At 59.1% G+C, this 27846-nt stretch overlaps 2 protein-coding genes across 3 annotated transcripts; both read right to left on the reverse strand.

Annotated features, from left to right (window-relative positions):
• Positions 1 to 3466: 3466 nt before the first annotated feature.
• Positions 3467 to 7746, reverse strand: LOC120307159 (mucin-5AC-like). 2 transcript variants are annotated; one of them, XM_039341520.1, is made up of 3 exons: positions 7534 to 7746; positions 5150 to 7169; positions 3467 to 5011 (listed from the first exon to the last, which is right to left on the reverse strand). In XM_039341520.1, exons 2-3 carry the CDS (start codon positions 7166 to 7168, stop codon positions 4214 to 4216), a joined length of 2817 nt encoding a protein of 938 aa, XP_039197454.1. In that variant the 5' UTR covers position 7169; positions 7534 to 7746; the 3' UTR covers positions 3467 to 4213. The 2 variants fall into 2 exon arrangements, with proteins under 2 accessions (XP_039197454.1, XP_039197453.1); XM_039341519.1 differs by having other exon boundaries at positions 3467 to 7169; positions 7534 to 7733.
• A 1142-nt stretch (positions 7747 to 8888) lies between these two features.
• Positions 8889 to 22775, reverse strand: LRRC15 (leucine rich repeat containing 15). Its single transcript, XM_039341418.1, has 5 exons — positions 22337 to 22775; positions 16839 to 18574; positions 15811 to 15966; positions 13787 to 13969; positions 8889 to 10596 (listed from the first exon to the last, which is right to left on the reverse strand). The coding sequence occupies exons 2-5, from the start codon at positions 18567 to 18569 to the stop codon at positions 9028 to 9030; spliced, it is 3639 nt and encodes a 1212-aa protein (XP_039197352.1). The 5' UTR covers positions 18570 to 18574; positions 22337 to 22775; the 3' UTR covers positions 8889 to 9027.
• Between the last annotated feature and the right edge of the window lie 5071 nt (positions 22776 to 27846).

Below are 27846 nucleotides of genomic sequence, written 5' to 3' on the forward strand. Positions count from 1 at the left end.
ATCCAGCCTGCCTCATTGCGCTCTCCCTCCCGGAGCAGAAGCAGCACCCCAGGGAAGCTCTCTCCCTGCTTAGCTGGTGAGAAGCCTAAGGATGCAGGAGAAGGGATGGCGCAGAGCTGCCCGTGGGGGTGGGGAGGGGCACCGGCAGGGAAAAAAGCCCAGGTAAGGCTAAGGCCTCCCTCAGGTTGTTTTCAAAGACCTGAAGGTGTCTTGGAAAAGGTTGGGACCTTTTTCTAGCATTCCAGTATCTGGGTTTCCACAACATGCCAACGTACAAGGAAGAACAAGACTCAAAGTCCAGGCCTGAGGTGAGCAAACCAAACCGTGTTCCTCAGAAACCTCCAAAGAAGCAGATCTCCAGATCAGAAGGAGCCCCTCCCCCCTTTAAAATGTGGCTCCCCGTGGCCAGGCTCCTCTGTGGCCACAGCTTTGGAGAGCATCCTGGGTACAGTAGTGGCTGGAGAATGCCAGGCTTGGCCTTCAGGGGGCGCCTCCTGGGACGGGTCTCCCTTCTCCCAGCCCCACCAGAGGGCCTGCTTAGCCCAGGGAAGGCAGCCCAACCAGCTGGGGGCTCAGTCAGGCGGGAGATGAAGCCGTGGGGCCCTCCGGTGCTTGGGGCTGGGGCCAGCTTGCTGGCAGGGGGACCCAGTATGGGGATCAAATAGACCCCAGACCAGATCCCACCAGCAGGTCTGCAGGGGAGGGGCCCAGAGCTGGTCTTCCCTGAAAGGAGGGGCACCGTGCAGACGGCCTCGGGCTGACCGATCGTCTCCCTGTTCAGGCGGGCTTCGTAAGCTTCCCCACAATACAGCCAGGGACCCCATTAACTCTAAAGGAGAATATTTGCCCTGCAAGAACACAAGCAAGCTCAGAGAGCACCAAGGACCCCCCCCCCCATTAACCCTAGGCAGACCAAACCCCAGGTGGGACCAGCGCTTTCGGGAGAGGAGGCGGGAGGGGGTCTACTCCTTTTCTCGCGCCCCCCTCCCGCCTCCTCTCCCGAAAGCGCACCCCCGCCGCTGCCCTCTTCTGGTGCGCATTACCCGAAGCTGTCATGATTTAGCACGGATCCCCTTCTGCAGAAAACAGCACCTCCGCGCTTGGGCAGGGCCGCATCCAGCCCGGGGGTCGGAGCAGGCACCATCCGGCTTGGCGAGAAAGCCTCCCGACACCCTCGGGCTGGGGGTGGGTATCAGAGTTGGACTCTGGCGCCCTCTGCCGGCTGCTTGCAAGAGGAGCTGGCCCGAGGAGCCTTCGGCGGAGAAGCGACGTATCCATCCTCGGCCCCTAGGCTAGCTAGGCGGACTCCAGCTCTCAGCATTGCGGGAGCTGAAGCCTGCATATGTCAAGGGGGTCACGGGCGAGAAAGACAGAGAAAGAGTCGCCGTGCGGCGCCGGTGTCCTCCTGCCGGCCCTCCGCGCCTCCGCGGAGAAGGGTTCGGGTTTCGGCTCAGACGGTCCATGGATGGCGGCGGCCCCTCGGCCTCCCCAAGTCAGGCCAGTCGGAGAAAGAGCGGCTGCGCCTCCCCCCCCCATATCACCTTCGGGGCAGGCGAGCGCTCCGTCTGAAGACCGGGAGGGTGTCCGCCCGACGCCGCCTTGAGCGAGGCCGCCGCAGCTGGAGGAGTAGCAAGCGAGCCCGGAGCGGGCGTTCCAATGAGCAGCCAGAGGGAGGCGCTGTTGCCGCGCGGCCCAAGGCTGACAGCGAGGAGGATAGCCGCGAGTTCCGCTCGCAGGGAAGGAAAGGCTGGAGCGAAGCTTTTCCGTGGCTCAGTTCGCGGGTCCTGGGCTGAAGACGGGAGTGGGGGAGGACGTGGGAATTAAGCATAGAATCAAGATCACGAAAAGTACTAGTACCGCTTTAAAACCCTAGTAAGACCACACCTGGAATACTGCAACCTTACTACAAAAAAGATGTTGAGACTTTGGAAAAAGTTCAGAGAAGAGCAACTAAGATGATCCAAGGCCTGGAGGCTAAAACATATGACGAACGGCTGCGGGACTTGGGTTTGGCTGGTCTAGAGAAAAGAAGAAACGGGAGACTTGATAGCAGCGTTCCAGTATTTGAGGGGCTGCCACAAAGAAGGGGGGGTCACATTATTCACCAGAGCACCAGAGGGAGGACAAGAAACAATGGTTGGAAACTAATCAAAGAGAGAAGCAACCCGGAATTAAGGAGACACTTCCTGACAGTGAGGACGATTAACCAGTGGAACAGTTTGCCACCAGAAATTGTGGACACTCCATCACTGGAGGTTTTTAAGAAGAGACTGGACAGCCACTTGTCTGAAATGACATAGAGTCTCCTGCTTGAGCAGGGGGCTGGACTAGAAGACCTCCAAAGTCCCTTCCAGCTCTATTCTATTCTCTTCTAGTCTGCTCTAGTCTAGTCTAGCCTTTCTCCTATTCTGTTCTGCTCTGCTCTGTTCTAATTTCAGCCTTTCAGAACAGCTTCAGGGTGGGAACCACACACAGCTCCAGGCATTCTCTGTGTTGGGCCAATCTGAATGTATGGATTCATTCAGTAAGCCAATTAAGGGTTCTCCCCTTGGTTGCCGGCCACCAAAAAGCAGCGGAAAACACCCAGGTAGGATTAATCCCATACAGTTGCTTGTTTATTTATCAGGTTTCTGCACTCTCAGTGGTTTCCAGCAATCAAATGCAGGAAACAAAACACGAAAGGCAAATAAAAACGTAGCAACACAGAGAAAGCATAAAATCATGCAGCCCAAAGGAGAGGATACCCTTGAAGGTGCTGCATCACAGGTGACCACCAGCACCTGGAACTGCCCTTCCTTGGACCCCAGTGGGGGCTCAGGGCACAAGCGTCACAGGTTTGGGTTGGCCAATAATTAGGCCGGTGCAGTTTGGACCAAGCAAAGTAGTCTTTTGAGTGTTCTTCAATCACATCCCCACAGTCGGTGGGTTGTGGCAGAACCTTGGTTGATCTAAACAGCTAAATCACTTTAAAGATACAATTCAATCTTTATTAGCCTGCCTGCAGCACATCCTGGGCACCCAACCAGGTTTTGGCGCTGGCTGAGAGCCTTGATCCAAAGAGAACCAGACCCTGTTTATCTTTGGCCTACTGGTCTGTATTGCAAAGGAACAGGCAGACCCAGTGGGACTGCAGCCTGGGGCTGGGCCCTTTAAGATAACGCCCCCCCCATGTGACCTCATTACTATTTACCCCTCCCTAGGAAGTCTCTGAAATAGGGCAAGCCAGTGGACAGAAGCAGTCTGCTTCCCTGGGCCACCATTTCTGGCTGATTCTTTCTCCTGTTGCCACTCAGGGTTAATCCCGCTGGCTGTAAAGGTTTCCTGATGATTTTCAACAGTTCATAGGTTGTTTGGGGGGGGGGGGGCATCTCAGAGGTTACCTCTCTGTGGTATGGGAGATCTTTTAGCATCCCAAGTGCATAAGTCAGGGCCCAAGTCAAAACCTCATCCCAAGATCTCATGGAAGCAGTTTCCTCCAAAGGGATCTTTTATTAGGAGAAGCTGATAGCAGGCACACTAGACAGGATCTGAGGATTTCCCACTCAGATCAATAGGTAAAAGTGTCCCAAGCAAAACCCCACCCCATTGTTCATCCGGTTCAAATGGCCCAATTCCCAGGTGTTAAGCTCCTCCTGGGAAAGGGGAGATAACATCAGGCCATCTCTGGTTGTAGTTGTGATGTTTTGGGGGCTCTTCACACCTTCCCTTGAGAGCGCAGAGATAAACCAGTCCAGGGAGGTTGCATTCCATTCTTTCCCTCCCTTTGCTAGCTGACATTAAGGGATGGGAAAGTTCACAGAAAATAATACAGGAGAGCAAAGTGTTACAGTGTAGCGATAGAGGAAATCAAGGCAATAACCCTCCAGCACTTCCCCCTCCCCCCCCCAGTATGGCAGAACTCAGGAAGAGAAGAGAGTGGGATTTGGGTCAGGAAGAAATGTAGAGAGAAAGAAATGGAGGAGGGGGAAAGGATAAGGGACCCTATAGGTATAGGTATGGGTTCTGACAGCATTATCATAGCCCCACCACATGATGGATAACAAAGCCTGTCTGGTGCCAGGTAGGGATACAGCTGCGGTCTCCCCCTCTGCCCTCTCCCTTGGGTTCCAGGAGGTGGCAGTGTTAGCAAGAAGCAGCCTGGGTCTCAGCGGGCGTGCCACAGGGCAGGGGCTCCTGTGGGAGAGACTGCAGGCTGCCTCTCTGCCCCCAGACTTCACTTCCTCCCTTGCCTGGCCTTGACGTGCACCAGCCTTACTGGCCTGCAAGGCAGCTGGACCGGCTCTGTGGCTTTGTGGAGGGCGTATGCCAGGCGCCCCAAGACGGCTGCGCAGAAGATGCTCACGGAGAGCATGGAGAGATACAGCAGGAGGAACACTGGGCAATACTGGTAGTCGGAGCTCAGCAGGAGACCCCAGGCCCAGTGCTGCTGGGGCACAAGGGCAGGCCGGCTGGGGGAAAGGGGGCTGCCAACACTCCGGGGCAAAGGAGAGAGGGAGGAGGGAGGGCAAAAGGGCTGATCTGCTGCAGATGGCAGTACCGGGGCTGACCCTGCAACGGGCGTGTGTGCCAGCGTCGCCCCGGGGGCTGTGATGCTGGGCACTGTCAAGGTTTGCCTGGTCAGCGGCTCTGGAGCCGGGGGTCTGGACCTACAGACGGATGACGTGGTGATCACAGGAGGGTGGGTGGGTGGATCCTGGCTTTCTGTGGATCTCTTGGGGACTGTAAACTGTTCATAGAGTCTTGCTGAGCTGATGTTGGTCAGAGCCGTGGGGGGAGTCTTGGTGGGCATGTCCCGGGGTGCAGTGACTTCTGTGGTTGTGGCTGGAGTATCTGTGGATGTCATTTCATGGGCTGTGGAAGAAATCTCACTTGTGGCATCTTCGGTTGTGGTTAGAGAACTCAAGGAAGTTGTGTCTTGAAGGGTTGTGACTGGCAATTCAAGGACAGTTGTGGCTTCTGTGGTTGTGGCTGGAGTATTTGTGGATGTCATTTCATGGGTTGTGGAAGAAATCTCAGAGACAGTTGTGGCATCTTCGGTTGTGGTTAGAGAACTCATGGAAGTTGTGACTGGCAATTCAAGGACAGTTGTGGCTTCTGTGGTTGTGGCTGGAGTATTTGTGGATGTCATTTCATGGGTTGTGGAAGAAATCTCAGAGACAATTGTGGTATCTTCGGTTGTGGTTAGAGAACTCATGGAAGTTGTGTCTTGAAGGGTTGTGGAAGGCAGTTCAGGGACACTTGTGGTTTCCGTGGTTGTGGCTGGAGTATTTGTGGACGTCGTTTCATGGGTTGTGGAAGAAATCTCAGAGACAGTTGTGGCATCTTCGGTTGTGGTTAGAGAACTCATGGAAGTTGTGACTGGCAATTCAAGGACAGTTGTGGCTTCTGTGGTTGTGGCTGGAGTATTTGTGGATGTCATTTCATGGGCTGTGGAAGAAACCTCAGAGACAGTTGTGGCATCTTCGGTTGTGGTTGAACTCATGGAAGTTGTGTCTTGAAGGGTTGTGGAAGGCAATTCAAGGACAGTTGTGGCTTCCGTGCTTGTGGCTGGAGTATTTGTAGACGTCGTTTCATGGGCTGTGGATGAAATCTCAGAGACAGTTGTGGCATCTTTGGTTGTGGTTAGAGAACTCGTGGAAGTTGTGGCTTGAAGGGTTGTGATGTCAGGACTTGTCCTGGCAGAGGTGGAACTCTGGGTGGGGGCCAGGGAGGAGCTGGGGGGTGGGGGCTGGGGGCTCGTAGGGGCGGTTGTGGACCACGTCCTGCTGATACTCGTGATGTGTGTGCTCTTAGCAGGATGGGTTTGAGGAGCTGCAGCCGAGGTCTGAGACGAGGGGCTGGTCTCCGGCAGCATGATGGACCAAGCTGAGGCACCTGCTGTGCTTCCCCTGGCAGGGGTGGCAGATGGAGAAGCAGATGTGGGCGAGGGGGCGGCTTTGAAGGTGGTTACAATGGGTGCAGTTGTTGTTAAACAGAGCAGCTGGTCTTCTGACAGTGAGCTCACTGCTTTCCCAGCCAGGTCTCCGGGGCTCCTACAGATGATCTTCCTGGTGTCCTTTATTCTTTTGGCATTATTGTGTATCCACTGATGAAGATAGAGGAGGTGGCAGTCACACCTCCACGGGTTGTCTCCAAGATGCAGGGCCGTGAGCTTCCCCAGGGGGTCAAAGTGGCCCGTGGGGATGGTCTCCAGAAGGTTCTCTTGAAGCTTGAGCGTGGTCAGGGACGGAAGGGAAGCGGCTGCCAAATTCTCCAGAGAGGAGATCTTGTTCCTGCTGAGGTCCAGCTCCTTGAGCAGCCGCATGGGCCCCAAGGGCGGGAGGGCCTTCAGGTGGTTGGAGGCCATCTTCAGCTGCTTCACGTTTCTCAGTCCAAGGAAGATCTCATCTGGGAGAACTTCAATCAAGTTCTTGTCCAGGAAAATCTTCTCCAGATTGACCAGCTGTCTCAGCAAGTTGGGCGGGAGAGACTGGATCCTGTTGCTCTCCAGATTGAGCTCCACTAGATCCTGCAGGCTGTCCAGGGTCCCCTCCCCTAGACTCCCGATCTGGTTGTTCTGCAGCCGGAGAGTCTTCAGCTGGGTCAGTTGCTTGAAGAGGTCCGGAGAGATGTTGGAGATCTGGTTCCACCCCAGATGTAACAAGGAGAGTTTAGGGAGCCCATCAAAAACTCCGTCAGGGAGAGAGGCGATTTCGTTCCGATGCAGATAAGCCTCCTCCAAACCCCCAAGACCATCAAACAGCCCTTTTTCGATCCTTCTCACGTGGGAGTCCCTCAGGTTCACTTTCCGCAGGTGAGCCAGGGACCGGAAGGTGCCCACAGGGAGAGCCTCTAACTCGGCCCCCGTGATTTCCAAGTTCATCAATTTCTCCAAGTTATCAAAAGCTCCTGCTTCCACTCTTTCAACCTTGCTGTTTATGAATTCAATGTTCACCAGGTTAGACATGTTCTCGAAGGCCCCCCGCCTGATTTCCGCAATGCTGGTCTCAATAAAGAACATTTCAGTGACAACGGGAGAAACGGACTTGGGGATCTCTGTGATGCCTCTGCCCCTCTGGATGTCTTGATGGGGGCAGCTCTTGTTCGGAGCGCCACTGCAATCCTGGTCCCCTCGGCCGGCCCTGAGGAGGAGGAGGAGGAGGACCAGGATGGGGGTCCTGAGCCACATGCTGGAAGAGACCAAAAGCCCTGAGCCTTTTTACAGGTAACCTCTGCATCTGCCAGCACCCTCTGCAATGTCTCAGACTTGGCTGACTCAACGGTTTGACCCTCCTGACAGACTCTCCACTTGCTGCTTTAATCCTTGCAAGCCATTGCTCAATGGGTTTGCCCAGAGGGCCCTGTATGCGCCTCCTTCCTGTGTGAAGGCCAGCAAATCGGCCACTCTCGTGTGCCCAGCCCCCCCCCGTCCTCCCTCTTGCTCTGTGCTGCTGCAGCCACCCCCAGGCCAGAAGGGAGCGTCTGGCCCTGCAAAGGCGACACAGGCTGTCCACCCTTCCCTCCAGGGCCTCCCCACAGGCTAAGGGGACCCACCTGTTGGCTCAGCAGCCCCTGGATCTCCTTGCTGACTTTCCAGGCCCAGAGAAGCCGGAGGTCTGAGAATCGCACCACTCACCTCGCTGGAGAATCTGCCCCTGACCCAGATGGGCTGCCGAGGGATAGGTGGCCCTTATCTCCCCGGAGACGTCTGGGAAGGGTGGAGGAGATCTGGGTGCAACCCAAGGCACCTTTCGCTCCCTGCCTTGGTCTGATAAGGAGTCACTGCTGGCGGCTCTGCTCTCTTCTGCCGGAGGGGCACATCGGGGCTCAGCTGCCCCTCCCTCGGCAGAGGAAGTGCCCTTCCGTTGGCACCCACTCTCCGCAGTGCGGAGAGTAGTCAAAGCCCCCGAGCTGGCAGGAGCCTGGTGCTGCCGAGGCTGAGCGGAAGGGAGAGAAAGAAACCCCCTGGCTGTGGGAGCCCCCATCTCCCCAGAAGCAGGGCCAGGATCCCTGCCCATTCCCTCCACCCCCACCCCCCAACTCCAGGTGGTGCCTGCAGGAACAGGGGCTCCTTCTTCCGGCAACGTTAGGGGGTTCCTCATTGGGTGACCTCAGCATCCAAGTGGGGCCAAATTGGAGGGAGCCGCTCTTTGGGGGGAACGAATGACCAGGACTAGCACTATGGGAAAGGCTGCCTCCTGCATTCCCCTCCCCCCCTTGGACATAAGGCAAGGGAGACTGAGGCAGGTCCGCCTACACCCACCGTCTCCTGCAAGCCCCCCGCAGGCAGTCTAAGAGGGATAGGAGGGTGGAGAGGGAGAGGGAGGCGATTAAGAGAGAAGGAAGGAGAAATAAAACTGCTCAAGTAATAACTGACTATAGGGATTTATTGGTTTAGGCAAAACACATTACATGAACTTTGGTTTGATTAACACTCAGTTGAGTTTCACCCAGCCTCTGTAAAACGTACACAACAATCATACAAATTTGAAAGTCCTGAAACATCATAATGCCAGTAATAATAATAGCAACTTATAAATATGTGTGAAATCTGCAAAACTCAAAAAGAAATGTAAATGGAAGAGGGTGGGGGGAAACATATTTACAGCAACACAACCATCAAGCCTAGCGAGAGTCCAAAGGTCTTCAGAGCTGTCCCAAAAGAAATGGGGCAAACATTTGGGGGTGGGGAATCGTGTTCTTGCAGAAAGGGGCACAGGAGCCCCAAGGATCTTCTCTAACAGCCTCCACCCATGATGAGGAAGGAGAATCCTAGCGGGGGGGGGGGGGGTGTCACAGAAGCCGCCGGATCCAGCGATCTGCTCTTTGGCAGGAGCCGCCAAGACCGGGGCCTGATGGGGGGAGGGGCGAGGCTGCCTCTGTAGCAGGAGCTGGTCCAGGATGGGGAGCCACCCGGACGAGCAATGTCGGGGCTCCCGGACTTGCATATGGCCGCACTTGGGAAGGGCGCTGCCTGGTGGGAGGACCCTGCCTGCCGCTCCGCAGCCCCTCGCCCCTCCTCTTGCCAACTCAGGGGGAGGGGCGTTGTCAGAACGTGTCCGGCTGTCCAGTCAAAGGCCAGCAGACGGGCTTCATCCTCCATCCCGTCCCCCTCCTGGCCTTCCTCTCCCAGGGGCGCCCGGGGCCTGCCGGCAGCCCCTCAGCCTCCCGGCCCAGGGCGCCTGTCTCCTCCGGGGGGCCCGGGGCTTCCCCTCGGCAACGGGCGCTGCCAGGCTGGCAGGGGCAAAGGCGCTCCTCCTCCCTCGCAGCCAGCAGAGTCCTGCCCTCCAAGGGGGCGGGAGTCCGGCAGAGGACCCGGGCGCCGAGCGGCTGCTCCATGGTGCTCAGCCAGTCGGCCAGGGGGGCCAGGCGGCAGTCGCAGCGCCAGGGGTTGCCCTCCAGCGCCAGGCTGGCCAGCATCTCGTTGGCGTCGAAGAGGCCCTCGGGCAGGCTCTCCAGCCGGTTGTGGGCCAGGTCCAGGGCCTCCAGGCTGCTGAGGTTGGCGAAGGCCGCCCCGGGGAGGGCGGAGAGGCAGTTGTAGCGGAGCTGCAGCCGGCCCAGCCCGGCCAAGCCCCGGAAGGTGCCGGCAGTCACGCGGCCGAGCCGGTTGTGGGCGAGGCTGAGGACGGAGAGCTCGGGGAGGTCGCCGAAGAGCCCCTCGGGCAGCTCCAGGAGCCGGTTGCGGGCCAGCGAGAGCTCCACCAGGCGGGGCGTCCCCCGGAAGAGCCCCGCGGGCAGCGCCGCCAGCCGGTTGCCCTGCAGGAGCAGGAAGGCCAGGCCGGGCAGCCCCGCGAAGAGGCCCGGCGGCTCCAGGCGGGCCAGGGCGTTGTGCTGCAGGTGCAGCCGCCGCAGCCGCGCCAGCCCCGCGAAGAGCCCCCGCGGCAGCTCGGCCAGCCGGTTCCCGTCCAGGAAGAGCTCGCGCAGCGCCTGCAGCGGCCGGAAGAGACACGGCGGGAGGCGCTCCAGCAGGTTGTCGCTCAGGCGCAGCTCGCGCAGGCGCACGAGCGCCCGGAAGGTGTCGGCGGGCAGCTGGGCCAGCCGGTTCTGAGCCAGCGAGAGGGACTCCAGGGCGGGCAGCGGGCGGAAGAGGAGCGGGGGCAGCGCGGCCAGCCGGTTCCCCTGCAGGTGCAGCGCCTCCAGCGCCGGGGTGCCGTCGAAGAGCCCCTCCTCCAGGGCTTCCAGCTGGCTGAAGCGCACGGCCAGCTTGCTCAGGCCGCCCAAGCCGCGCAGGGCCCCGCGGGGGAGGCCGGCCAGCCGGGCCAGGGCGACGTCCAGCTCCCGCAGCCGGGGCAGCCCCGCCCAGGCGCAGCCCGGGAGCGTCCGGAGGGGGCAGCCCAGGAAGGCCAGCTTGCGCAGGGCGCTGCTGCCGTTGCTGCGCGGGGCGAAGGCGCCGCAAGGCAGGACGCTCAGCGAGGCGCCCACGAAGAGCAGCTGGCTGGCCTCGGGGGGCAGCTTTTCCGGGACGCCCGAAACGTTCCGCCCCGAGCAGAAGACGGTGGCGCCACCGAAGCACTGGCACGGGGCCAGGCGGGCGCAGGCGGCGCTCCCCGGCGGGGCCGGCACCGAGAAGGCCAGCAGCAGCAGCAGGAGGCCAGGCCGGACGGGCATCTTCTCCGCCTGCGGAGGAAACGCAGAAGCGCCGCCGTGAGACCGGGGGGCGAGTGGGCGAGGGGTCTTGAGGAAGACTCTGCCGTCGCTCTTCCCCAGCCTTGGCGGCCTCAAGGTGTGGCCGGCCAGAAGTCCGAGCGGCCCGCCTGAGAAACACTTCCTTAGATGCAGAGGGGCGGAGGGGCTGCCAGGAGACAGGCGGGCAGGGGAGGGCGGTGGGGAGATCCGGGACTCAGGCCAGAGGTGCCACCCTCAGATGGGTCCCGTCTATAACTCGCCCAGAAGACTCCGGTCAGCCAAAGCCATCCAGACATCCACAGCCTGGGTGGAAACCGGAAGCGTACAAAAATCAGATAAAGACCCAAAAATCACCCTGAAAAAAAGGCGCCCCCTGGAGATGCTGCATCCACTGCAGCTCCCAGAGAGGAAAGCCAAAGTGGCGTCTCGGATAAAACCGGGGAGGGGGGCCTTGCAGGGACTGGATCCGTTCCAGGAAAGGGGAAAGTGCCGCAGTCCACCCTCCCACCCCCAAATGGGGAGCCCCCAGCTGTGCTTCCTACCGGGAGAGGTTGGGCCAACGTGGGCAGACCAGGAAGCTGTTGAGTCTCAGCACTGCGCCGGGAAGGCTCTGGCCCCCCCGGGGGGGGGGTCAGGCACCTGCAGACACAGCTGCTGGCTAAGGCCTTGCCCATTGCTTTCCCAAGGGGTCTCTAGAGCAGGGGTCTTCAAATGTGGCCCTTTTATGACTTGTGGACTTCAACGCCCAGAATTCCTCAGCCAGGCATGGTGGCTGAGGAATTCTGGGAGTTGAAGTCCGCAAGTCATGAAGCAGCCATAGTTCTCCCATGCTGGCTGAGGAATTTTGGGTGTTGAAGTCCGCAAGTCATAAAAGGGCCACGTTTGAAGACCCCTGCTCTAGAGGCAGGCACCCCGAGCATGTTGGGTGTGGTGGGGAGGTGCCTAGAAACCGGGAGACTGAGTTCTAGGTCTCTCTTTGGCATGGAAGCCAACTGGCTCACATGGGGCTTGTCCCTCTCTCTGCCCAACCCACCTCACAGGGTTGTTTTAGAAAAAAATGGAAGGCGGCAGGATTAGGCTTGTTCTCCTCTTTCAATTATATACAAAAATGACAGGATTAAAAAATAATACTGTGAGCATTGAGAAAGGCATGAGGTGATGGGGGCAGGTCCAGGTAGGTAGGACCCCCCCCCCTTTGCTGCACCAGCCCCAGCAGCCAGGTGTGATTCCACCAGGGGAAAATATCTCCCCCTCCCAAAGTTGTTAAGAGACACAGTGGAACCGGCCAAGTATGTCCTATCCAGACCCCCCCCCCCAGTCTCTGGACCCCCAACAGGATCTCAACCACCTCACTGGCCCAGACCAAGGCGGGGAGCATCAGCTGCTGAACCCACAACTGACCCCCAACCTCTCCCAGCAGTTTCATGGGGACATTAAGCAGGAGAGCCCAGGGGCACCGTGTGGGGGGGGGGTTGGTCCTATGCTGTGGTGGGCAGCTGCACTGGTCAAGGGTCAAATCATCCTAGAATTGCTGTCACTGGGGTCCAAGCAGGAACCCCACTCTCACTCTGACACCCCCCCTCCGGCTGCTGCTGCTTCTTCCTAGGGAGGGGTGAGCGTTCAACTGCTTATCAAAGAGGACACTGGCCAGGGGCTGCCTGTCCATTCCACACACACACACACACACACAGCTGAAGGGACCTCTAGACAAGGTTCACTGCAGAGGGAATCCAGCCAATCGGCCAAAAGTGCCCTGAGGCTGAGCAGGAGAGAGCAATGGGGCTGGGCCCACTGAGAATGCTGGCAGGGGATGCAGCCCCCCCCCCAGAGGGAGGAGGGCAAAGAGGTTCCTTCTCTCCCAAAGACAGGGGGCAAACAATGGAACTTAACTGAGGGTCCCCAAGGCCGGAATGGGACAACTGGCCACGGGCATCTGCCTGCGGCCAATTAGCTGCTGCCAGCTCACCCTAGTGCTGCCCCCCCCCCCCCCGCTGCCGCCCCTCTGCCCAGACCTCCCAAACTGAAAGAGCAGCTGGAGCAAAGTGGGCCTGTTGGGAAGCCAATGCGTGAGGAAGCGCCGTTCCCCTCTGCCCTGGCCAGGCCCTGCTTGGCCTGCGGGTTCAGTTCTGGGCACCACAGCCTGGGCAAAGGGCAGCAGCCAACCGGTGCCAGTTTAGAGGTCTACCGAGATGAGGAAAGAACCACAGGCCAAGCTCTGCATGGATCCGGGAATGCTCAGCCCACGCAAGGCGGGGGGGGGAGATGCGACATCCCCCCCCCCGCCTGAAGGGGATGGATGGACTCCCATGGCTGCAGAGGGCAGAGCCAGAACTAGCGGATCAAAGTGCCCGAAGGGTGCTCAGAGGCCTGGCCTGATTCTTCCGGCCAGGAGCCAGTGGAACAGGCTGCCTCAGGACTGGGCTCTCTGCTGGAGGACTCAGGGGCTGGAGAACCCCTGTTATAGCTGCACCAGGGGATCCTGCACAAAGCTGGCAGCTGGTCTACATGGCCTTTAAAGTTCCCTCCAGTTCCCTTGTGTTTATTTAGGCACATAATGAAACCGATTCATTCATTAAGCCCTTGACTCTAATCTTGCCTTGTTGCAGACTTCCAGGATGCTTCCAAAGTAATGGGGTCCTTTCTCCTTTGGTTGTTCCTCAGACCCAAGCTCCTCTCTGGAGAGCAGAGAGGAAGCCACGGAGGCCCCCCACCCGCACCCTTCCCGATATCCAGACAGGCATTCCTGGCCCAGGGTGGATTTTCCCTGGAAACAGATGTGGTTTGGGTCCGGATCCCCTACAGAGTCTTTGGGAAGGGGGGGGGGAATGACAGGGGTGACTGGAAGTCACACTGAATGCCGGACAAGGAGCAGCAGCCCCATCCCCCACCCCCCAGTGAGGCAGCGATGCACAAGGAGTGGCTGAAGGGCACACAGGAGGCCACGTGGGATGTTTTCCAAGGTTGGGTGTGTATGGGGGGGGGGTTCATTTTCTTTCTGCTTTCCTAATGTTGCACTTTGCGGGGCTTTCCTGCATTTTTTTTTATCTCAGAATTCTGGAAATTCTATACAATCTCAGTAGTGGAGGATAGAAGTACTAGCATGGCAGGTGGGAGGATGAGACCCCCCCCTATGCACAGCCCCTTGCCCTGCCCAGGCCTTGCTCCCCCGCTGCTCACTTACCTTCTGTGCAACCAGGTGCTTAAGGAAGCCCCCTCCCCCCGGCCCTGACCTCCAAGAGCAGCGCTCGGTCCGCTGGGTGGCTGAGTCAGTGACCCAGTGGGCAGAGGCAGCTGCAGGACTTTGCTTTCCAGAGATGGGGGCAAAGGCTGGCAACCTCGGGAGGGGAGCAGGGCAGGCATTGGCCTCTCAGTCAACAGCTACAGCAGCAAGGGTGCCTCCCCTTGGGGGAGGGAGGGAGGCCCTGGGGGGTGGAAGGGGAGAGGCGCTAAGCACTTTGGGGGCAGCTGCATGGCCTTTGGGCAGCCGTCCCTGGAAAGAAGCCCCACAGAGCCCCAGTGGCCTTCCCGGATCCTCCAGTCCCAGAGTGCTTGGGCGCCCCAGAGGGGCAGGGGGCTGGCCCCCTGAGCCCAGGCAGGGAACAGGACAGCTTCCTCTGCTGAGATCCAACCACTTCCAGATCACTGCCTGGCCTGGTTCTTGAGGGGGGGCTCTCGCTGGCTGTGTTCATACAACAGGTCATGTCACAACGAGCAGGCACCTGCCCTGGTAGCTGAATCTGGCACAAAAGATTTTTCCTGCAGCTTTGCACATCCTGGGAGCCCCTCCTGCATTTGTTTTCTTGATTTTTTTTCAGTGAAATGGAGTCAGGTTAAATATGTTGTGTGAATGCTATTATGCCTGCCCAACTCTGTTAACATCCACCAAGGATTGCCCTTGCTTCTATGGAAGGGAGGAGGACTGGTCTTCTGCCACCTTCCCCTCACCTGTGACCCCCATGCCTGGGCTGCAACCCCCTGGCTGCCTTCCCCTGATCCACGAGGGGCCTCAGGGTGGCTACGCATCCCACCATCCCCAGGCACACCGGAATCCTCTCACTAGCCTTGGGGTGGGGTGGGGTTTCCCCTTCTCTTACTTTGCTAAACACAACCCAGGGCCGGAAATGGGAATTGGGGTGGGGGTGTCTTTTGGTGGGTGTAGTTGCTTCCATGTTTTGCTTTTTGCTGAAAGAGTGGCAGAATGGGGGGGGGGAATGATTCAGGAAATTCTCCTGAACCATCCTTTGGCCCTCCCCTCCCCCTTCAACTCCCGTCTTTATCTCTTGGGGTCTGTGTGTTGTTCCAATGCTCATCCCAGTCCTGCGGGGGCAACACTTGTGAGGCCCTTCTTCCACTGGCAACAAAACACACACACACACACACACACACACACACACACAATTCTTTCCGGGTTTGGAACTCTGGCTGGCCAGCCGGCCTGCCCTGCAGGGGGGGGGTTCGCCCCTCTCTGGGACTGCTGTCGCCCCCCAGTCTCACGGATGGAGGACAGCCGCAGAGCTATCGGGGCGGGCGGGCGAGTGGACTCTCCCAGGGATTCTCCCGCTGCAGAGGCCCCGCCCCCCCCTCCTCCGCTTTGCCCAGTGGCCGCTCTGGATGGGCAGCGCTAGCCAAGCGGTGAGCCTTCAGGAGGGGGCGGCGCTGCTCTATTTTCCTGGGGAAACCGCAGCTGCTGGGTACTTGCTTGAGCGAGCTTGTATGACGTGTGAACCTGGTGAAGCAGCAGCTGAGATTCAGATTGGGCGGGGGGGCGGGGGTGTACACACCAAGAGCTTTGAGGCTGAACTCCCAGCCTGGCTTGGCAACTCAATGTATCAGCCTTGGGGGGGGGGGACATAAATGCTTCTCCTGACACTAAACATGCGCTAGAGAACGATATACAAGCTGTCCCGGGGGAGGGGGAGAGCGGGGGTGCTTGCTATCTCACACACTCCCCCCCCCCGCAGCCCAGGCGGATACTGTGCTGAGCCAGACCTCCCTGCTTCCTCTCGTTGCCTTGGGCGAGTTCTGCACCACCACCCCCGTCGCCCTCCCCCCACCCCCACTCGGGGCCAGGCCAGGGAGGGCAATGCAGAAAAGGGCGGGGGGCGAGATGAAGCGAGAACAGCAGCTTTAATAGGCCCGGGCTCTCCTCCACAGCCGCCTTCACGAGGCTCGTCTGCTCCCTCCCAGAGCTGCCCCCCCCCCAACCGTCTCCTCTGCCGCGAAGGCGCTGCCGTCATTGCGGGCCGCTCTTCGCCGGCGGAGCTGCCAGCCTGGGGCGGCGGAGAAGGCGCGCTCGGCCTGTCCCTGCGTCTCCGGGCTCGCTCTCCGGCGGAAGCTGTCCCGTCTCTGCTCGATTCCGCGCTCCCGGGAGATGCAAACCCCATTCCGGCGTCACCAACCCCCGCTCGGGAAACTCTCCGCGCCCCAGTCCCAGCCCTCATCGCCCCAGCAGCGCCCGCGGTCCTTCCCTTCCTCGGCTCCCGCAGAACCAGGCTGCTCTAGTCGCACAACGGGCGCCTCGCCTTCCGCAACATCCAATCGCTTGGGCGTTGTCGGCTCGTCCGGTGGATGCCGGGTGCGCCTGGAGCGCCAGCCTCGCCCGAGAAGGCAGCGGGAGCCCCTCGGGCCTTTCCCCAGCAGGGCGGGACCCTAATTCCCAGGCCAGCGCGCGACTTTCCCGGCCACGGGGCTTCCGGGGTCGGGGCAGGGGAGGGTCTTCCTCCCTAGATTGAATCTGCCATCTTCTGGGCACCTCTTAGGGAACCATGAGAACCGCGCCACCCCCGGGCCCCCCAACCCGCCCCAGAAGCCCCGGCCTTTGGTCGGAGGTGAGCCGCGTAAGACCCCGCCGCCTGGGATCGACGGTCCCGGAGTCCAGCGCCTTTTTGGAGACGGGAAGGGTTGCATGGGGGTCCTGCTCCTTCGGCCTGCGTGAAGAAAGTGCGGGCCCGAATTGGCGCCTCTTCCCAAGTGCCTGGAGCTGCCCCGACTTCCCAGTGTGGGGCCCAGGCGGCGCCCGGCCTTGTTAGCCGTCCTGCTGCGAAGGCGCTCCTGGGCGTCTCTCGGCCGAAGGTGCGGAACTGCCCCAAAGAAGCGCCGAGCGTCCGTCTGGGCTCAGTTGCGCGGGTTCAAAAGTCGGCCGGTCGCTGCTGAGCCCGTGCCGGGGCCGGCGGGGTGGAGCGGGAGCCGGTGAGTGCTGGAGGGAGAGCCCCGTGGCGGACTTAGGGTTTAGCCCGGACGGAGCGCTTCCGCCTGGAGCTGTAGAGGCCCACCGCCAGCACCATCCCCAGGAGCAAGGCGGAGGCCACCACGAGGCAGGTGACCACGACCCCCGTCTGGGTGCGAGTCAGGCCCCAAATCCCGCCTCCCCCTCGGCCCGCTTCGGGGAGCTCCTCCGGGAACTCCCGCGCGATCTCTGCGCTGCCCGGCTCGCTATCCAGCGGCGGCTGCCAGCGTCCGGGCGACAGCGTTTGCGACGTCGGGTGATGCTCCGAAGGGGCCTCCTTGCGGCTCCAGACGGTTCCCCAGCCCTCCGGCAGCGCGGAGGTCCCGGGACCGAAGGTGGTGGTCTCCGGCTCCAGCAGGGACCGGCCCAACTGCCCAGGCGGCGCGGCGCAGCGAGGGTGGCGGCTTTCTCCGCCGAGGGTGGCCCTGCTCTCCCGCAGCCAGCGCCGGAGCGATCGCAGGGCGGAGTCGCAGCGCCAGGGGTTGTCGTGCAGTTGGAGGTCGCGCAGCTCCGGCAGCCCGTCGAAGATGCCAGCGGGAAGCTCCTCCAGCGAGTTGTTCTGCAGCTGAAGGGCACGCAGGCCGGGGGTCCCCTGGAAGAGGTGCGCGGGCAAGGCGGCCAGCCGGTTGCTGTGCACGGAGAGGTTGCGCAGCGAGCTCAGGCCGCGCAAGAGCTCCCCGTCCAGCGTGGCCAGCCGGTTGGAGTGCAGGGCGAGCTCCTCGAGGCCCTCCAGGCCGGCGAAGGCGGTGGGCGCCAGCGAGCCGAGACGGTTCCTGCTCAGGACCAGCACCTGTAGCGCGGTGAGGTTGGCCAGGGCGCCGCCGGGCAGCGAGGCCAGCTGGTTGTCGCCCAGCCGGAGCTCCCGCAGTTGGGGCATCGGGCCGAAGGTGCCCGGGCGCAGCTGGCGCAGGGCGTTTCCGAAGAGCGAGAGCCGCGAGAGTTCGGGCAGGCCCAACAGGAGCCCCTCGGGCAGCGCCCCCAGGAGGTTGCCGGACAGCAGCAGTTTCTGCAGCCTGTGCGGGCCGGTGAAGAGGCCGGCGGGGAGCTGGCGGAGCCGGTTCTGGTAGAGGGCCAGTTCCTGCAGCTCGCCCAGCCCGTCGAAGGCGCGCGGCGCCAGCTCGGCCAGCTGGGTCTCGTAGAGGCGCAGCACCTGCAGGCGCGCCAGCGGCGTGAAGAGGCGGGGTGGCAGGCGCACCAGCTGGTTGCGGGCCAGGTTGAGGCGGGCCAGGTTGGGCAGCTGGTCGAAGGCGCCCGGGGGCACGGCTTGCAGGCGGTTGCCGTGCAGCTGCAGCTCCTTGAGGGCGCTCAGCCCGGCGAAGTGGGCCGGCTGGATGCGGCGCAGCTGGTTCCCCGACAGCAGCAGCGCTTCCAGCCGGGCCAGCGGCCGGAAGACGTCGGGCGGCAGCTCCTGCAGCCGGTTGCTGGCCAGGCTCAGGTAGCGGAGCGCCGCCAGGGGCCGGAAGGCGCGCGGACTGAGCCGCTCCAGCAGGTTCTTCTCCATCCTCAGGGCGAGCAGCTGCGAGGCGTTGCCGAAGGCCGCGGGGCCCAGAGCGGCCAGGCGCGTGTTGACCACCTGCAGGCTCATGGCGTGGCCGGGCAGCGGCGCGGGCATCTCCGAGATCTCGGCGCCCGAGCACTCCACCTGGGCCGTCCGGGAGCAGGAGCACTCGAGGGGGCAGCCGCCGCCCGCCAGGACCGACGGCAGGAAGCTGAGGAGCAGGGCGGCGCGGAGGGCCATCTTACCTGCGGAGAAAGAGACACCGGCGTGAGACCCGACTCTGGGGCGGCCCCGCACCGAGCGGGTGCCCTCTCCTCGCCTCTCCCCTCTCATCTCCCGCCCTCCTGGCAAAGCGGCACCCGGAGCCTTCCGGAGAGGGTCGGGCGTCCGATGGGGGCGGCTTGGCCAGCGAACCGCGGGAATTTGAGCGAATTGTCCAAGCAGGTCGGGGCATCGCGCTTGCAAGCCCAGTTTCGGGCTGCCCCCCCTCCCGCCGGACGGCTACGAAATGGTAGCGAAGTGCAGGGAGAGGGTTGCCTGTGTGGTCCTGCTGCGCCCCTCCCCCACCCTAGCTCAGTTTCCGAGCACTCGGCCTCCAGCCCCCCCCCACCCCCAATGTATATTCCCCCACCTGTCTGCTCCTCACTGCGGAAGACTCCGGGCTAGTCCGGCTGGCTGAGCTGGGGAAGACGAGCGGATGTCAGGCTGGTTTGTTGAACGCGGCATGATTGGCGAAGCCTTTTGCTACCCCTGGCTTGGAGTGGGGTGGGGGGTGGAATCCATTAAGGGCAGCAACTGGACAAGATCCACGACCCTCCTTGGTGGGCAGGAGATCTCTGTCCATCAAAGCTGGAGGCCATCGCAGAGGAGAGCCAACCGAGGGTACGGATGGAGGACCGCCAGCAGCTCCTGCAGCGCTGATGCGTCCACCTTTGGGGCCCAGAACGAGATGGCAGGAGACGCTCCGTGGCCTGGAAGAACCACGGTCGGTGGCAGAGCAGGGCCAAAGACGCTCCCGTGGGCGGCGATTGCACGAACCCAAAGTTTCTGGTTATTTACTGCCCATCAGCAGAACCGAGCTGCAAAGTTCACAGTTTGGGTTCGAGACCCGTGTGCAGCATGACGAGGTGAGCTCCCGTTCTTGCCCAGTTCCAGCCCACCTCGCATAAATAGGTACCGCTTCTATGGGAAGTGTGGGAAAAAGGATCTATTGTTTTTTACCGAACTGTAAGAAGACGTGCTAGCCTGTGAAGAAATACCTTGTTTGTTTTTTAATCTCATGAGCTAACTGAAGCTTGAGAATTGTATCTAGGAAGATCTCTGCTACGCTGAAAACCCCTCCTAACCAGAATCTGCTGATATGATACTCTAGAGCAGTGGTTCTCAACCTTTTTAATGCCACGACCCCCAACCGGTCGTAAATCGAGGACTACCCAACCGGTCGTAAGTCGAGGACTACTCAACTGGTGCAGCACCTTTTGCAGAATGGGACTTTTGGTGGGCTCAGCAGGGCAGAAACAGCCTGGACAATTCCTATTGGCTTTGGAAAGCCAATAGAATTAGACTCTATTCAAGAGAGTCTATTCTATTGGCTTTCAACAGCCAATAGAATAAAAGGGAGCAGCACAACCAAGGAAAAGGGGGGGGAAATGGTGGACTGCGTTGTTTGGCGACCCCCGTGAAATGGTCGTTCGACCCCAAATGGGGTCCTGACCCACAGGTTGAGAACCGCTGCTCTAGAGACATGGGAAAAAAGCCATGTGTCTGGGGGAGAAGGGGGGCATATTTGGCGACAGAGGCTGGATGGGTATCCAGGTATCCATCAGGGAGGTCATAGAAAAATACAAAAAAAGATGTTGAGACTTTGGAAAAAGTGCAAAGAAGAGCAACTGTTTAAAGGCCTGGAGACTAAACCATATGAAGAACGGCTGCAGGAATTGGCTTTGGCCAGTCTAGAGAAAAGAAGCACTAGGGGGGGACATGATAGCAGTCTTTCAGTATTTGAGAGGCTGCCACAAAGAGAAGGGAGTCAATCTATTCTCCAAAGCACCAGAGGGCAGGATGGAAACTGATCAAAGAGAGAAGCAACTTGGAATTAAGGAGAAAGTTCTTAACAGTGAGGACAATTAACCAGTGGAACAACTTGCCTCCAGAAGTTGTAGGTGCTTCATCACTGAAGGTGTTTAAGAAAAGTCTGCACAGCTGTCTATCTGAAATGGGATGGGGTCTCCTACTTGAGCAGGGGGTTGGACCAGATCTAGACCAGCCCTGCTGAAGGGAGGGGCTCCTGAATTTTGGGCAAAGGAGGGGGGGGCTTTTCTCTCTGGGAGACGGTCCATCTCTGCGGCCCCCTTAAGTCACTCCAGGCTGCTTGGCCGAAACTTATCGGACAGCAGCTCTCCTCGCCCTGCGTTGCGCGGCTCTGGCGGGAGAACCGGGATGGAGGGCCCGCTGCGGGACCCTGGCCGTTGCTGCCGGGAGTCGCCGGCTGCCTCGTCCCGGACCGCAGAGCAGGGGAGGGGGCGACGGAGACAGAAGACCACCTCTCAGAGGTCTTTCCCTCGCCGGGGGCCGCGCCTTCCTTCCCCGCCCGCCAACAGTCGCCTCCGCCTGGAAACTCTGAGCGAGGCCTTTGCGGCCACCATAATTACATCCCATCAGGCCGAACTTGGACTAGCGTCTAGACCGGGGAGGGGGGCAAGCGGACGGGGGAGGCATCGGAGCAGCCCCGCCCCCCCGCGCGCACGCACACACACACACACACACACACACACACACACACCCCGCGGGAGCGCATTCGCCACCGGGAGCGCATTCGCCACCGGTGAGTCATGGGAACTGCTGAGCGCAGAGCCAGCCCGCAAGAGCAGCAGAGCCCCCGGGGCGGCGTGTGGTGCAGACGCTCGGCTCGCGATGTCCGGTCGGCCCGGCAGGAGGGAGAGGCGTCACCCCGCCTGGACCCGCCCAGCCGCTCCGTCGCGTTCGCCTGCAACGCTCCAGGGTCGCAGTCCTTTGGCTTTATCAGGTTCCCGAATTCGCTCGCTCTCCGGGTACGCAAACGTCTTGAGCGCGAATCGATCCCAACTAAGTTTCACACAGCAGACCCCTAATCCGAGGGAAGAGCCACCAAGGCTGCCGTTGTGCGAATCCCAGTTGCGAAGTCTGTATGAGATCAGGGAGTGTGTTGTGCGAACACAGGCCTCGCGTGTTTCTAAACATGCATAGTCCGTTCCCTGAGAGGGAGCGTTGGACCCCAATCAACCCCGCAAGCCCACTCCCGCTGTGTGTGTGTGTGTGTGCGCGCGCGCGCGCGTGTGTTTGTGCGTGCGGAATCGAGTGGCGGGGAGAAGCTTCCCCATCTGGGAACTGCTCTCTGGGAAGCGGAGGTCGGCTCCGAGGGTTTCCAGGCCGCCCACCCACCCGCGGCCGCGCTCTCGAGAGCATCCCTCTGGGAGGGATCCCGCGCTGCCCCTCCCGCTCCGCCCCGCCCGCTCCGGACATGCGCGCATCCTCCAAAGCAGAACTTTTTGCCTGCGGCGGCAGCTGGACCAGATCAGCCCCCCGCCGGCTCCCCGAGGAAGGAATCTGGCCACGCCGCAGCCTCGCCCCGGCCATATGGAAGCAGTTCGCGGCGCGGGACGAGCTCTTCTCCGGCGCAGCTCCTGCGCGGCGTCCACGCCCCCCCCCCCGCACTTCAGAAGCGCTTCGGAAAGGCGTCGCTCCGAGGAGCGCTTTGGGGGGGGGTCTCGTTTACAGAAGGAATTTAGTATCTCCCTCCCACGCCCACTCCCCGACTCGGGGCGGGAGGGGGCTCCGATCACTTGTGTTGTCTTTGTTTGAGCCGCGTCCTCCGTTTGGCGTCTGGCTTGCAGTCTCACGGTTCGGTTCCCCGCGAGCGGCGAAGGGAAGGGAAAGGCGAAAGGAAGAACCCCCCACGTCCCGTCCCGTCCCGCCGCCAGCCCTGGGAACAGGCCGCCTTCGCCGCAGAGGCACCGGGAGGCACTTACCGAGGAAAGAGCGAGGAAAGGCGGCGGCGCCGTGCCTAGGACTGCCGCGCTTTGGCTCCGTTGCCACCCTCCGCCTTCCTCCGCCCTCTATTTAAAGCACCAGTGAGGCGAAGCGTCACAGGTTGCTGCAACCGAGCAAGGAGCGGGAGGAGCGGAGAAAGAGACCCGCCCGAGAGCCAGCCTCCCTCCCTCCCTCTGGGGTCTCTTAAAGTGCTGACCTGGGACTTGGATTCACACGACCGGAGGTAAGGAAGGAAGGGAAGCTGCAGCGATGACTCACGCTGTGCACCAGGGTCGGAGGGAATGTAGGCAGCCCAAGTAGGGAGAGTGCCTGCCTGCCTGCCAATTTAGTTCCTCCTAAAGTAATAGGTCTCCTTAGAGATCATCTAGCTCTAGTCTGATGCTCTGCTCTGTGAAGATGTCAACCTTTCATGCAGCTGCAGCTGCTTCCTCTTTCCCTGGCTGCAGCTCCAGCAGTGGAGGTTATTCTCCTGGCCCTCCTTCCTTGCAGTTTTAACCCTGTGGGCCTTTCCAGCATTCACAGGAGAGGACAAGGAAGCTGGAAGCAACAGGCATCACCTGGACAATGAAAGGACCGATTTTCTAGGTTTGCATCCTGCAGTGGCTGAGCCAGAGGGCTTGGTTCACACATGCTGTTATCCAAAGTTAATACTAACCAAGGATAGCATTATAGAAAGGCAATACGGGAATGTAGGATAGACAACATGCCACCAGATGGATTTGTAACTGGCTGACAAACTGTATGCAACCAGTCATTCTTAATGGTACTACATGTACATGGAGGGAAGTAAGTAGTGGGGTGTCACAGTGTCCGATACTCTTCAATATCTTCATCAATGACTTATTGTAGGTGAGGGAACAGAGGGGGAGCTGATCAAATTTGCAGATGATACTAAGGAATAGCCAACACCCCAGAAGACAAGCTCAGGATCCAAAAAGATCTTAACAGACTTGAACAACGGCCCCTATCCAACAACATGAAATTGAATGTGGTGAAAAGCAAGGTTTTTAACTAGGCATGAAAAACCAAGGGTGTGTATGAGTACAGATTAGGCAAAACCTGGCTCAAAAACAGCAACAGTGAGAGGGACCTTGGAGTCCTAGTGGACTATGAGCCAGCCATGTGCAGCAGCAGCCCAAAAAGCTAATACAATCCGTGGTTGCATAAACAGAGGCATAGAACCAAAATCACAAGAAATATTAGCCTTAGTAAGGCCTGTTTCTGGACCCTTTGCAAGTGAGGATCCTGCTGAATGTCTGGGGGAGCTGCGTCCTGTGGGAAGGAGACTTCCTTTGGAGACCCCTTTTCCTGGGGGCTCTGCTGACTGGCCTGCCAGAGCCCCTCCCTAAGAAAGCCAATTCTCTTCTGCCCATCTTGGCCCCCTCCCCTCCCGGAGAATTTCCCTGGAATCCATGCTCTGGTTCCACCTGGCTGAAGGCCCAGCTGGCCCCCTCTGTCCCGGTGCTCTGCTCTGCAGATAGTCTCCCCCCCCCCAGGAAGAGGAGGGGCGCCTCCAGACACTCCAGTGTGGAAGTGTCCCCCAAGCAGAGCTTCTCTCTGCCCCACGGAAGGCAGCATCCCTTGGGGTGCCCAGGCATGCTAGAGCCACCTGGGGTGGGGGTGGGGGCGGCCAGTCCTGAAGGGGAGCCCGCAAAGAGGCAGCAGGAGGAGGCGTCTTCATGGGCGCCGTCGGGCCCTTCCCGGCTTCTCCGGCCGCCTTCCAGAGGAGAGGCTGCAGGCGGCTTGCAGCGTCAGCGTTTCCTCGGAGGCTCCTCCAGCCCTCCGAAAATGAGTCCACGGCAGCTTCCTGACCAAACTCCTGGGATCAGCAGTTCCCGTGTCGGAGCCTGCCGTGGGGGAGTCGGGGGAGGCTAACAGCGTCCCAGGACTTGCTCAAAATCTGGCAGCCCCCGACGGCTCCTGGAAACGGCGTCCAAGCCCGACTCGTCACTTGCAGCCAATAGCGCTCAAATGGCCCTGCGGTCATCGGCCGTCTTCAGCCAAATCCACACGCAGCCAGTCAAAATCAACACCATAAAGCCAGAGATGAAAGCAGCATTGACTTGACACAGAGCGAACAGCAACAACAGGATGTCCCAAAGAGTCCAAAATTCCTTTAAATGAGAACAAAGCAACAGGATTTAAAAAATCCGAGAGAAGGGAAGGGATCTTGTGTGACTCCCAGGTGTGGCAGAGTCCCCCAATTACTCTTCTTTGGGACGGTTTTCTGGGGGGACCGAAGGCAAAAGAACCCCTCCCACGGGCACAGCCCCCAAAGGGCATTTTGGACGCCGTCTAGAAGCGACCTCTTCCCGGTTTCCGTAAAGTGGCCAGGTCAGCTGGGCCGGCGCCACGGCCTCCCCAGCAAAACCAACCGTGTTATTTGAAGGCTGTGCTGGGCAGCCGGTTGATCTGCGTCTGACAGTGCCAGCCTGGCCGGTGCCCGACGCTCCCAGTCCGGAGCTGGAGCCAGGTTTTCAGCAGACTCCCCATGGGCAGGGCCAGCGGCAGGAGCCAGACGGGGCCACTGAGGTGGGCTCTGTCCGAGGGCAGGGAGAGGGCCGCCCTGTGGATGAGGAGGAACCCTCTGCCTCTCCTCTGGAAAGTGTTGAGGGCTGGATCTTCTGCCACACCGCGCGCGCACGCGCACACACACACTCGCACGCATGGCTCTCGCTGTCTGATCTCCCTGAGGAGCCCCCAAGGGGTCTCTAGCACATTCATCTCTGGAGTGGCAAAGCCCCAGGCGGAAAGGGGGCTTTCCTGCCAGGGGAGAAGAACAGGAGCAGCTCCCCCCCCTTTGGGGGTCCTGCAGGCTCCCCCTGGCTGGGACAGATGCTGCTCGGCACCCTCCCCCCCTCAGGGAGAAGCAGCATCCTGGGCCATGTGTTCCCTGGCAGGGAAACTGTTGCGGTTGGGCCGCTGCTGTTCGATCCTCCTCCACTGGCTTCCTCCCGGAGCGGGCGCTGCTGCTGCTGCTTCTGCTGCTGCTGCTGTGGCCTGGAGCATCTCCCTCCTCCCCCTTCCTGCCCCTCAGCTAGCCCCCACAGGGAGCCCTTCCAGGCAGGGATCCTTCTGGAAGCTCCACGTCACCACTGCCTCCCTCCGATTTCCAGGCCCCTCTGCCGTCGACACCACCGGGAAGGCGCCTGTCCACATCACCAAGCTGGACTCCTCTTCAAACCAAACCGGCTGCAGAAGGGCTCTCCTGACTTGGCAGGGGCTGGGGTGGGAGGCTGGTTTTTGCCTCTGGCTTGGCTACCCTTTCTGCCATTGCCAGCTGGGGGCATCAGGGAGGGTCTCTATTGGACTCTGTCACTCTAGGCCGGTTAGAGCCCCCCACCTCATCCCACTGGGCATCTCCGAGTGGAAATAAACACAGCCATGCATGCACAGCCTCCCCAAAATAGTAACCTCCGAAACTGGAGACAGGAAATAAGGAAATCACACTGAGGCCCCAGCCAGACAGCTGTATTAAACAGACTCCACCCCAAACATCTGAGTCCTGCCATCCAGCCACAGACTTGTAGTTCTTCATCTTTCCTGTTAAATATGAAGCCCATCCTAGTATATAACTGTATATAACATACATAATTATATAATCCTCTATAACTTTGAATTCCCATCCATTCTCCTTGTTGCCTCATATAATCTCTCCAATATTTGCTGCAGATTTTCTGACTTCTCAGCCAAACGGAAAGATCTGCATATGAAAGTACATTCACTTACCAACCAATATCCCCATCAATCAATCAATCAGAATAGAGCTGGAAGGGACCTTGGAGGTCTCCTAGACCAACCTCCTGCTCAAGCAGGAGACCCTATTCCGGATGAATGGCTGTCCAGTCTCTTAAAAACATTGAGTGATGAAGCCCCCACAACATCTGAAGCAAGTTCTGTTCCTTTGGTTGAGTGTCCTCACTGTGAGGAAGTTTCTCCTTAATTCCAGGTTGCATCTCTCCTTGATGAGTTTCCAACCATTGTTTCTTGTCCTGTCTTCTGGTGCTTGTTGATTCCCTCTTCTTTACAGCAGCCCCTCAAATACTGGAAGATTGCTATCATGTCACACCCGTCCTTCTTTTCTCTAGACTGGCCGTACCCAATTCCTGCAACCGTTCGTGGTATATTTTTATCTCCAGCCCCTTAATCATCTTACCAGTAGTTACTCTTCTTTGCACTTTTTCCAACTCTCAGCATCTTTTTTCTAATGTGGTGGCCAAAACTGAATGCAGTATTTCAGGGATGGTCTTACTAAAGGCTTATAAAGTGGTACTACTACTACTACTACTACTACTACTACTACTACTACTACTACTACTACTACTAATAATAATAATAATAATAATAATAATAAAGTTGGAAGAGATCTTGGAGGTCATCAAGTCCAATCCCCTGCTCAGGCAGGTAACCCTATACCATTTCGGACAAATGTTTGTCCAGTCTCTTCTTAAAAACTTCCAGTGTTGGAGCATTCACCACTTCTGGAGGCAGGTTGTTCCACTGGTTATTGTTCTGTCAGGAAGTTTCTCCTTAGTTCACAAGTTGCTTCTCTCCTTGATCAGTTTCCATCTGTTGCTTCTTATCCTGCCTTCAGGCACCTCGGAGAATAGCTTGACTCCCTCTTCTTTATGGCAGCCCCTGAGATATTGGAACACTGCTATCATGTCCCCCCTTGTCCTTCTTTTTGTTAAACTAAATATATCCAATTCCAGCAACCGTTCCTTATATGTTTTAGCCTCCAGTCCCTTAATCATCTTTGTTGCTCTTCTCTGTACTCTTTCTAGAGTCTCAGCATCTTTTTCACATCGTGGTGACCAAAACTGGATGCAGTATTCCAAGTGTGGCCTTACTAAGGTCTTGTAAAATGGTATTAATACTTCACGTGATCTTGATTCTATCCCTCTGTTAATGCAGCCCAGCACTGTGTTGGCTTTTTTGGCTGCTACAGCACACGGCTGGCTCATATTTAGGTGATTGTCTACTAGGACTCTGAGATCCCTCTCACAGTTACTACTATTGAGCATGGTGCCACCTATGCTGTACTTGTGCATTTGGTTTTTCTTGCCTAAATGTAGAACTTTGCTTTTTTCACCATTGAATTTCATTTTGTTAGGTAGCGCCCAGTGTTCAAGTCTGTCCAGATCCTCCTGTATCCTAAGCCTGTCTTCTGGAGCGTTGGCTATTCCTGCCAGCTTGGTGTCGTCTGCAAATTTGATGAGTTCCCCATCTATCCCTTCATCCAAATCGTTGATGAAGATGTTGAAGAGTACTGGGCCCAGAACAGAGCCCTGGGGCACCCCACTACACACTTCCCTCCATGTAGATGCAGTTCCATTGAGGACCACACATGTGATTTTGATTATGCCTCTGTTTATACAACACAGGATTGTATTAGCTTTTTTGGTTGCTGCTGCACACGGCTGGCTCACGGTCAAGAGATCGTCCACTAGGACTTCAAGGTCCCTCTCCCAGTTACTGTTTTTTGAGC

This window comes from Crotalus tigris, unplaced genomic scaffold, assembly GCF_016545835.1.
Source record: "Crotalus tigris isolate CLP2741 ecotype Arizona unplaced genomic scaffold, ASM1654583v1 scf7180000017765.3138416, whole genome shotgun sequence".
Lineage (NCBI taxonomy): Eukaryota > Metazoa > Chordata > Lepidosauria > Squamata > Viperidae > Crotalus > Crotalus tigris.